This window comes from Mesoplodon mirus (assembly GCF_964341445.2).
Source record: "Mesoplodon mirus genome assembly, chromosome: 14".
Taxonomy (NCBI): domain Eukaryota; kingdom Metazoa; phylum Chordata; class Mammalia; order Artiodactyla; family Ziphiidae; genus Mesoplodon; species Mesoplodon mirus.
In genome coordinates, this window is record NC_138990.1 from 45241687 (window position 1) to 45251783 (window position 10097).

Sequence of the window (10097 nt, forward strand, 5' to 3'; positions counted from 1 at the left end):
CCTTTGTGCAGTTATAATTCCTAGCGCCTGATGCTGATGGGAGGGGTCCCCCCCGCCACCCATGGGGTGAGACGTGGCTGGCAACTTCTGGCTTCTGTCTCAGTTGATGACCAACGTTTTTTTTTTCAGTACGCGGGCCTCTCACTGCTGTGGCCTCTCCCGCTGCGGAGACATGCAGGCTCAGCGGCCATGGCTCACAGGCCCAGCCGCTCCGCGGCATGTGGGATCTTCCCGGACCGGGGCACGAACCCGTGTCCCCTGCATCGGCAGGCAGACTCTGAACCACTGCGCCACCGGGGAAGCCCCAACCTTTGGCATGCTCTTCTCTAGGAGTTAAATACAAAGGATGGCCAGTACGTGAAGGATTTGAAGAAACAGTCGGGTGACATCTGCCTGCTCCTGGAGAGGATGGAAGAACAGGTGAAAAATGTGATGAAAACCTTTCGCCAGGAGCTCCAACACATCGAGGTGATGGCATGCGAGAAAGCTGCCCTCTGCCCCTGGGAGGCCCCTGGGAGGAGGCCCCTGGGAGGTGGCTGCCTGTGGCCTAACCGCCCAGGGAGGGCCCCCAGATGTCTTGGTCCTCTCATCGCTGTCTCTGCTCTAGCATTTCATTGACTTATTTATTGATACACTCACTCCTCCAGCAAACATGCAAGTGTCTACTAAATGGCAAACACTGTGCCAGGGGCTGGAGATACAACCATGGACAAAGTCCTGGATGAAGCCTGTATTCTAGCAGGAGACAGCTAGACAATAGGGATAAATTACTAAGTATATCATTTGACAGGTGTGACAAGCACTTGGAAAGAGAATAAAAGAGGGGTAAGAGGAGTGGAGGAGGGAGATTAGTGCTCCAGAAGCAACAGGCATTTGTGAGCCATTTATTTGTTGTGTTTATGACAGTCAGGGATGGAGGGAGAGGAAAGGGGCGTGCCAAACAGGATCCAGGAACCAATATTCTGGATTTGAATGAAATCTTAAGGATTGAGATCTAGACAGACCTTTCCAAAATGGAAGAGAGCCAAGAGGTCGGGGCCTCTTTGGATTATTACAGACTTATTTCTGCATTCCTGAGTCTACCCCATCCCCTGTTCTGTGAGCTCCACGCTGCCTTTGCTTCATGGGAACCCCAGCCATAGCAATGCTCTAACCCGAGTCCCGGCTGAAGACATGCCAGGGTTGGCCCTGGGACTGCAAGGCGCTGGCCTTTCCTCAGCTTCCTGCCTCGCTTATCCAATTGACACAGGGCAGCTGGCATGTTTCCTCTCCGCGTGAAGTCCGCGTGAAGCATAGATTTCGTAACACTTTCCACGCAACTCATTCCACAGTCCTTTGGTTGCATGAAACTTGGCAAGTCTGCCTTTGGATTTGACTTTGTGGGTGGCAATGTGGCACTGGTGCTGTTGTCTGAGATTTCTTTGACGCTGTGGGACCTGCCTAATTAAAACAGACACAAGAGCCCTTTTCCTTCTGGGTCGCAGAAAGCATTTGAGGTGGAGCGACAGGAGCTGCTGACCAGCAATAAGAAGAAATGGGAGCAGGCTCTGCAGGCTCACAACGCCAAAGAGGTCAGGGGGCGGCCGATGGGGGAGGGGGCAGGGGTGTCAAGGGTGGTCCATAGGGTCTGGGGTGATGCCTCTTGTGGCTGAATTTGCTAGCCTTTTTGGACCTTGGGGAGGAGTGCCGTGGCCAACATCCCTGACTGCACCTGCCAGTTAACCAGCGGGGACTGCGGATGGCGCCCTCTCGTGGTGGTGGGCAGTACCACCCGTGCAGCCCGCTGTGGTTTCCACAGTCCTCCCACTCTCTATTTCCTGGGTGTCTCCCCCAACCATGGCTATTTGCTGCCCACGAAGATGTTTTAAGACACATTTTAAAGGGTGTGGGGTTTTTGCTTTATTTCAGAGACTTAAAGAACAAAGAAATAATATGACCAAGATCCACTGGGTATTTTTTTTTTTTTAAAGAAATACAAATGTCTGACTGCAGGGTCTGCCTTCCTCTTAGAGTTTCTGGAGTAGAACCCCATTAGGCAATACAAGCCATAGCCTGGGAGTTCAAAGCCTTGGGGCACAGGGGTTCTGAGGGCAGGCAGACTCCCTCCGGAGTCGGAACAGGGATGGGACCTGCCCTTCCCCTTGTCTCCCTGTGCCTTCAGCTGGAGTATCTTATGAACCGCATCAAGAAAGTGGAGGACCACGAGAAGCATCTCAACAAGCAGAGGATCTGGAACTGCGAAGAGTACAACACGATCAAGATGAAGCTGGAACAGGACGTGCAGGTGTGACTTTTCCTCCTCCAGAGTGACTGGGTGGCTCAGCAGGCGGAGAGCACCTGTGAATGTCTCTTCCTTAGCAACCACCCATACTATTCTAGAGCTAGTCCATTCAACCAGTACTTGTTATCTGCTTTTTTTTTTTTTTTTTTTTTTGGTGGTACGCGGGCCTCTCACTGTTGTGGCCTCTCCCATTGCAGAGCACAGGCTCCGGATGCGCAGGCTCAGCGGCCGTGGCTCACGGGCCCAGCCGCTCTGCGGCATGTGGGATCTCACGGACCAGGGCACGAACCCACGTCCCCTGCATCAGCAGGCGGACTCTCAACCACTGTGCCACCAGGGAAACCCTCTGCTTTCTTTTAAATGATTGTATTTGAAGGAACTCATGTACAGGATACACGTGGAGGAATGCTTTCTTTAATAAACCAGTGGAAAACCGCCAAGATGCTGAAGGGGTCTGGAAACCATGGCACGTGAGGGATCGTTGAGAGAATAGTGCATTTTCACGGGGTGAAGGGAAAATGTCCCTAGGGTCAGGTAGCTAGCTTTGTCACATGGCCAGTGCTAGGACAGCCACCATCCAAAGGGTGTCTACCGTATCCCAGACACTTAACACACAGTATCTCTAACCCTCACAGTCACGTGAAGGGGAGAAATCACTAATGGCATTTTATACACGAGGAAACTGAGGCTCAGAGACAAGGCTACTTATCTGGTAAATGGTAAGCCCTGGATTGAAACCCAGTTCCGTGTGCCTCAGTAGCCTGTATCCTTCCCAACGTGCCAAACAGCCCCCGACTGATGGTTGAACGTAGCAGTAAGGCAGGTTCTGACTCACCATCAGAAAGAACCTCCTCATACTTAGAACTGTCTAATACAGAAAAGGGTCAGCCCACAAAACAAAGAGTCCCTTATCTCATAAAGTATTCATAGGCTGAATGACTATGTCTGTCTTCAGTGTAGAAGAAGGATTCCTGCAGTGGGAAGGAGGTTAGATTTTTCTGGTTTCTAAAGTTCTTTCCAAACCTAGGATTCTGTATTTCAACATCGGTTAAAAAAAAAAAATCATCCCTAATTATATTTAGATGTAATGTAATTGTGTCTTAATATTCAAGCAGGTTCCTGTTCTATTCATTTCAGTCTTTATCTAGAAAAACGTGTTAGATTAAAGCTTTTCCACATAGCCTTTGGTAGAATTTCAGGTCTTAACTCCTCTTGTAGCTTTATATAACGAGGTTAAATTAAAAAAACCCGTTAGCGAATTCCCTGGCTGTCCAGTGGTTAGGACTCGGCGCTCTCACTGCCGTGGCCTTGGGTTCAGTCCCCGGTCGGGAACTAGGATCCCGCAAGCCACAAGGCAAGACCTAAAAAAAAGCAACCCCCGCCCCCAAACCCTATTAGATTACAAATATTTTTCCAGTTGAGAATTTTCTTGAGCCTTATACTAACGTCATGGAGCTGAGTGTTAGACAAAGAACAGTAGAAGTCTGTAAGAAAGCAGCACTGCTTCTGTGGGCTGTACACATTACACTTTTAACGAAAATGGCTATTGTTAAGCTTTCTGAAGTTATCTTGATTCTACGATCATTTATATGACAAAAGTACATACTGTTGGCCTCAAACAGTGAAATAATGGAAACTCATGTTCTTTTTTGTTGTTCTTTTGTTTTGTTTTTCCTTTTGTGGTAAAGACCTTTAATATAAGACCTACCCTCTTAGCAAATTTTTAAATATACGGTACAGTATTGTTAATCATAAGCCCTCTGTTGTACATTTCCAGAATTTATTCATCTTGCATAACTGAAACTTTGTACCCTTTGACCAATACCTCCTCATCTTCCCCTCCTCCAGCCCCTGGCAGCCCCTCCTAGCAAATTCTACTCTCTGCTTCTAGGAGTTTGATTATTTTAGATCCTACATGTAAGTGAGATCATGCAATATTTGTCTTTCTGTGTCTGGCTTATTTCACTTAACATAACGTCCTGCATGTCCATTTATGTTGCTACAAATGGCAGGATTTCCTTTTTCTTTTAAAGGCTGAATATTATGCCATTGTATATATATACCACTTTTTAAAAATCCATTAGTCCTCATCGGACATTTAGGTTGTTTCTATACCTTGGCTATTGTGAATAATGCTACAATGAATGTGGGAGCGCAGATACCTCTTCGAGGTCAATTTTTTGGGGTATATACCCAGAAGTGGGATTACTGGATCAAATGGTAGTTCTATTTTTAATTTTTTGAGGAACCTCCATCTTATTTCCTTAGCGGCTGCACCAATTTGCATTCCCACCAGCAGCACAGAAGGATTCTCTTTTCTCCACATCCTTTGTTTTTTGATAAACAGCCATGCTGATAGGTGTGAGGTGATATCTCATTGTGGTTTTGATTCGCATTTCCCTGAGGATTAGTGATGAGCATCTTTCATATGCCTGTTGGCCATCTGCATGTCTTCTTTGGAGAAATGGCTCTTCAGGTCCTTTGCCCATTTTCTAACTGAGTATTTTTTTGCTATTGAGCTGTAGGAGTGGAACCTCATGTTCTTAATCCAATGTTCAAATGCTTGAACGAAGCCAAAAAAATTCTGGTACATGGGGAGATTTTAGAGGTTAGGGGGTAAGACTAGGGAGGTGAGGGGCAGAGAGGCAGGGAGCCTGGGAGACCTGGCTTTGCTGGCTCCCTCTGTCTGGATGGACTAACAGTGGAGTGTGGGTATGCAGGAGGAAGGCAGATGGAGATTCTCAGAGTGGGAAAGTGTGTGCAGTTCCTCTGTGTAACAGTTCCTTCCTGTGTTAGAGTTGAGTATACTGTACCACACTTCACCCTTTAGCTGGGAAAAGGTAATCAAATCAGGGATTACGCATATTGCAATTTGTGGAATATTTTAGTAGACTGAACTTTATCATAGTGCCTCTGAGCTGCATTCACTAGATAGTAAAGTTAAATAGTGTCGATTTTTGTCAAAAAGATAACGGCATGCAGCTCAATTCCTAACACTAATTCATAGCACTGTGTCAGTTCTAAAATATGGAACTAAAAATTTTGCAAGCCACAAAAATACAAAGGATCCAATACACATGGATATGGTTTGATAGGTGAAGCATAAGAAGTAAAAATAAGAAGATGCACTTTTCAAGTGCTTACTGCTAGCAAGGTCACACTAGCAATGAATGAAGATTTTACCACTGCTGTCCACCACCCCAAACTAAAACTGCTAGAAACACCTAGTTCTTGATGCAGGAAGCAAATGGTTTTTATTTTTAGGCCTTACCTGCTCGTTTAAAATTGTGAAATGGCTTAGTTCAACTTTAATACCAGAATATTCATCACAAAAAGTTAAATACAAGTTATTTATTTAACAAGTATTGTGAACTTACATGGTGCAAAGCATAAAAATAAATAAGATACAATTTCTGTCCTTAAGGAATTTACTATCTTTTGAGCGAGAAAGCAAGCTACGTAAATAGTATAAATAGTATAAAAGAGTGAGCAACAGGGAAGAAAAGGGTAAGCAAGAGTGTAGGATGGAGAGTCTGCAGTTCCAAATGGAATCCAGGGGTTCCCTCCCATCCCCACAGGGTTGAGATCGGTGATAAAGAGGCTCAGTGGGGTCTTTAGAATCAGCTGAGAAGGCCAGAGAGAAAGGCTGTTCTAAATTTCCATTCTGCTGGGGCGGTATTGGCTACCAGGGGCGTCAGCCCAGGGTAGGAGATGGTTCCAGAAAGCAGCTTCCTTGCTCCTACTGCCCCAGGAAAAAGAGGGGAAAAGGGAGGTGCGATCAACACCTGGAGTACCTGCGACATTGAAGGATTTTCGTGGCAGGTTAGATTGTAATCTTTATAAATTATTCCCCCAAACTAACCATGATGTTTTGCCATTAGTCTTGGGAACACGGAGTACAACTTTGCAAAATACCCTTGGATAATTGAATAATAAGCACAAGCATTTAACAAGATCGATGACAATTTTTTTGGTATTAAAAATATCTAAACTTTATTTTATTTAACATCTTTATCGGAGTATAATTGCTTTACAATGGTGTGTTAGTTTCTGCTTTATAACAAAGTGAATCAGTTATACATATACATATTTTCCCATATCTCCTCCCTCCCTCCCATCCTCCCTATCCCACCCCTCTAGGTGGTCACAAAGCACCGAGCTGATCTCCCTGTGTGATGCAGCTGCTTCCCACTAGCTGTCTACTTTACATTTGGTAGTGTATATATGTCCATGCCACTCTGTCACTTCAGATTACAATTTTTTAATATGAAACTATTCTCAATATATGACAATCAAGGACAGCTATATATTGAGACTAAAACCTGTGATAATTAACAATAGAGTCACCGGTACTAAAATTATTACGAGCAGAAGGTGTTGCAAACAAATAATGAGTACCAGAATTCGTGTAATTGCCTTCTGTAGACACTGAACTGCAAGAGGCAGGAGACCGTGATTAGTTCTGTAAATTCATCAACAGCACTGCCAGCCACTCCTAAGGGGCATCACGAACGTGAAGCCCCCTGCAGTGGTCTTGGGACAGAGCGGAGGTGAAGGGAGGGCTGATCTGTGATCTGTGTGTATGTTGCATTGCTCGTTCCTCCAGGCGTCAGTTCCCTAAGAGCATTAGCAAAGAGCAGGAGCAAATGTTTTCAAGAAGAGGAAATAAAATCGGCGAATAAAATTCAACTGCGTGCACAAGCAGAACACTGTAAATTAAAACAGTCAGGTGACGGATTATAATTATTATATATATATTTGTCTATAAAATCAGCTCAGATTTAAGGTCTTTCTTTCAGGCCACATCGAGTGGCTGGTTAGCTCAGTTGGTTAGAGTGTGGTGCTGATAAGTTCCTTCAGGTCACAAAGAAAAAGACATGGCCTCATTACTTTTGTTCAGTTTTGTAAACTGTGTTCAGCTAGGTGAAATATTGGTGGTGGTTCCACAAAACCAACAAAAAAAGTGATGTCAGTGATATTTTTTTCCTTTTAAAATGTGTTACGTGGGAAAAATAGAGTCCATTTACATAATTATTATTATGTAATAATCTGCCTTTCGAATGAAATTCACACGAGAATTCATATGGTAGGGCTCACATTTATAACTCAGGTGCTCTTGCTGTGTTATGAGTATAAAAACTGTTCTATGGCCCAGTAAGTTTGGGGAATTCTGTTTTAGTGACAGGGGCTCATTGCAAAGCTCTAGGAAGAAGGAAGTCACCGGATATGGTCAGAACAGACACCCAGGCACTCCGGGTCATGGGGCTCCTGGGTGCCTCCGTCCCAGCAAAGCCTGGAACTCATTCATTGTCATTCCAAATCCAGAGCAGCTCTGGAGACCTCCTTCTCTGTGAGTGTTCACCCTTTCTCAGATTGTCGCCATCCAACAAGGAACTTTACTATTGGACTTCTGTGCCAAGCCACGTTGACAGTGGCCTCCCTGGTGTCCAGGGCTGGTCACACTTGAAGTAGTGGGCTGGTTTCGCTTGGAGCACGGCGGCATAAATCATCATGACTTTGTAGGAAGAATTGCTGAGGGTCTCTTTCCCCACTTGGCACTCACAGTCATCCCTAGAAGGGTCCAGGGCCCAGAGCAGTGGCTCAGGCTGGGACCACCCCAGATAACTGCACTTGAGCTGAGGCCTTCCATAGGCTCTTTGGGATAATATTCAAGTCAGGAATTTCTAAATTAAACTTTAATCCTGCTCAGGAGGAGTGGGCTGCGGCTCCCGACAGCTCCCTGCCCAAGGGCTGGGCCTGCCCTGCACAGTGCTGAGAGCTGACGGGGTGGGGAAGCGGGTACTTGCACACGGCTAGTGGGGTGTGAACTGTAAATTGCTTTGTGGAGAGCCTTTGAACTTCACTCCTGAGAACCTACCTTAAGGAAATAAAATACCCCCAAAGTTTTAAATGTAATTCTTCCCACCATTATTTTATAATATTGAAAATTATCAAAACAATATAAATGTATTTATACATTTATAAATGTATATACTGTAGGGAAATGGTAAAACATTATGGTATATAAACATAAATATTTCCTATAGGGTAAATTATAATATAAAAATATGCACCATTAATATTATATTAATAAAACTTGATTGTCATGGAAAATTCTTAAGTTGTAATAGTAAAGGAGAAAAGTGGGATATAAAATTGTAGGTATAGTTGGATCTCAATTATGTAAGGAACACTGGAAAGAAACAGGCCAATATGTCAACAGAAATTGCCTTTGGGAGGTGGAATTATGAGTAGTTTTTCTTCCCCCTTCTCCTATGTCTCCTCCTTTATCCTTTACTGTACTTTCTGTGTTTTCTACAATGAGCAAATATTACTTTCACAATGAGGAAAAGTTTTTACAAAGAAAAGCATATAACTAGAAAAAAGTAAATAAAAATTTGACTGAAAGTAGAGAAATTGAGAGGTACAATTAGTTATCATCCTGGTGACCAAGATGGTTCTTCACTCACCACCTGTTAAAGAAGAGATAGAACAGGCCTTCTGTTCTGAAGGAGATGTTCAATTCTTGTCCCATAATGGAAAATTTTAACATCTCTGGGGTAGCTAAGCAGATCCTGGTGACTAATTCCCTCAGTTACAGTGTGGGGATCACCGACTCCACATGGAAGGTGGGAATGACTCACCCTCTGATGATGGGTGATTGCCTTTGTTCTCCTGTTTCTCACCTCCTGGCCAGTTCTGCTCCTTGAGGATGACCCAGAGCAGTCTGGAATCTCTTCCTTCCTCTGTTGATTCCTTGGCGAGGGTCTGTAGTCGAATGGAGGGAGTTGGGAAGGAGGCTTGAAAGAATGTGGTATGTGGCATGTCATATGGCTGCCTTATCCAGATCTGATTGTACTTAATTGCATCTTCCATTCCTGCACCTCCATTCGAGAAAGGCAGGAGTGAGCCAATGTGTATTTGCCCTGTTCCAGCCTTGCCCCTCCCTCATCCTTTTCACCAGCTGCAGAAGGATCTTTCTACCTTGCGGGGACTAGTAATTCCACTCCTCCCCCTAACGTCTTAGTGGCCCTCCTTGGCCTTCAAGGATAAAGCATTAGACTCCTAGCTCCTTCAGGCCCTGCTGCTCCGTCAGCCTCATCTCCACCATCCCCTCCCTGCTTCATACCTCACGTCCTAAACTGCTCGTGGTTTCCCCAAAGCACCCGGCTTTCCCTTGCCCCTCTAGACCTCTCTCCCCTCCACCGGAGTAACTCCTACTCATTCTCCAGGCCTCAGACACACGAATGCCATCTTTTCAGGGACGCCTGCCCTGCCCTCAAGGCCCAGGAGAACCCTCCTCTCATTGGCCCCATACCTGTGCTTACCCTGATCTTGCTTCTTGTCACCAGTGCTTGTTCATCTGTCCCTCTCCTAGACAGGGAAGGACTGGGCCTTTTTCACCGTGTTTTCCCAGCAGCACCTAGAAAAGCGTCAGACATATAATAGGCACTCGATAAATATTTGCTGAACGAATGAACACGACTAATGATGATCCAAATAGTAAACATGGTTGCCTCTATCCTCCTTTAAAATGAACGTGGTTTGCTAAACACCGACATTGACAACTGGAAGGTCAGAGCGGGGACCTTGCAGGTTTTTTGTGGCCATGTTAACTTTTATGGTTTTTCTAGTGGGGCTGCTTGTTCTCTAAAGGGTCTGGAGCAGAGAATGAGAGGTAGCTGTACTTGAACTGTGCTCTAACTCTGATCTCTCTTAGACTTTAAGCACGTAGGCTTTAGCTTGCCCTTGAACGATTTGTATTTTTTCAGGTTGACCTTAGTTTGCCTCTAATGATACATTTTCTAAGAATTCA

At 45.0% G+C, this 10097-nt stretch overlaps 1 protein-coding gene across 1 annotated transcript in view; it reads left to right on the plus strand.

The window, feature by feature from the left end:
* Positions 1-10097, plus strand: part of DRC1 (dynein regulatory complex subunit 1) — a 45582-nt gene that overhangs the window by 18634 nt on the left and 16851 nt on the right. The window contains exons 5-7 of the mRNA XM_082642384.1: positions 331-468; positions 1485-1571; positions 2162-2284. Coding sequence (XP_082498510.1) covers positions 331-468; positions 1485-1571; positions 2162-2284 — 348 coding nt within the window. The remainder of the gene's footprint in view (positions 1-330; positions 469-1484; positions 1572-2161; positions 2285-10097) is intronic.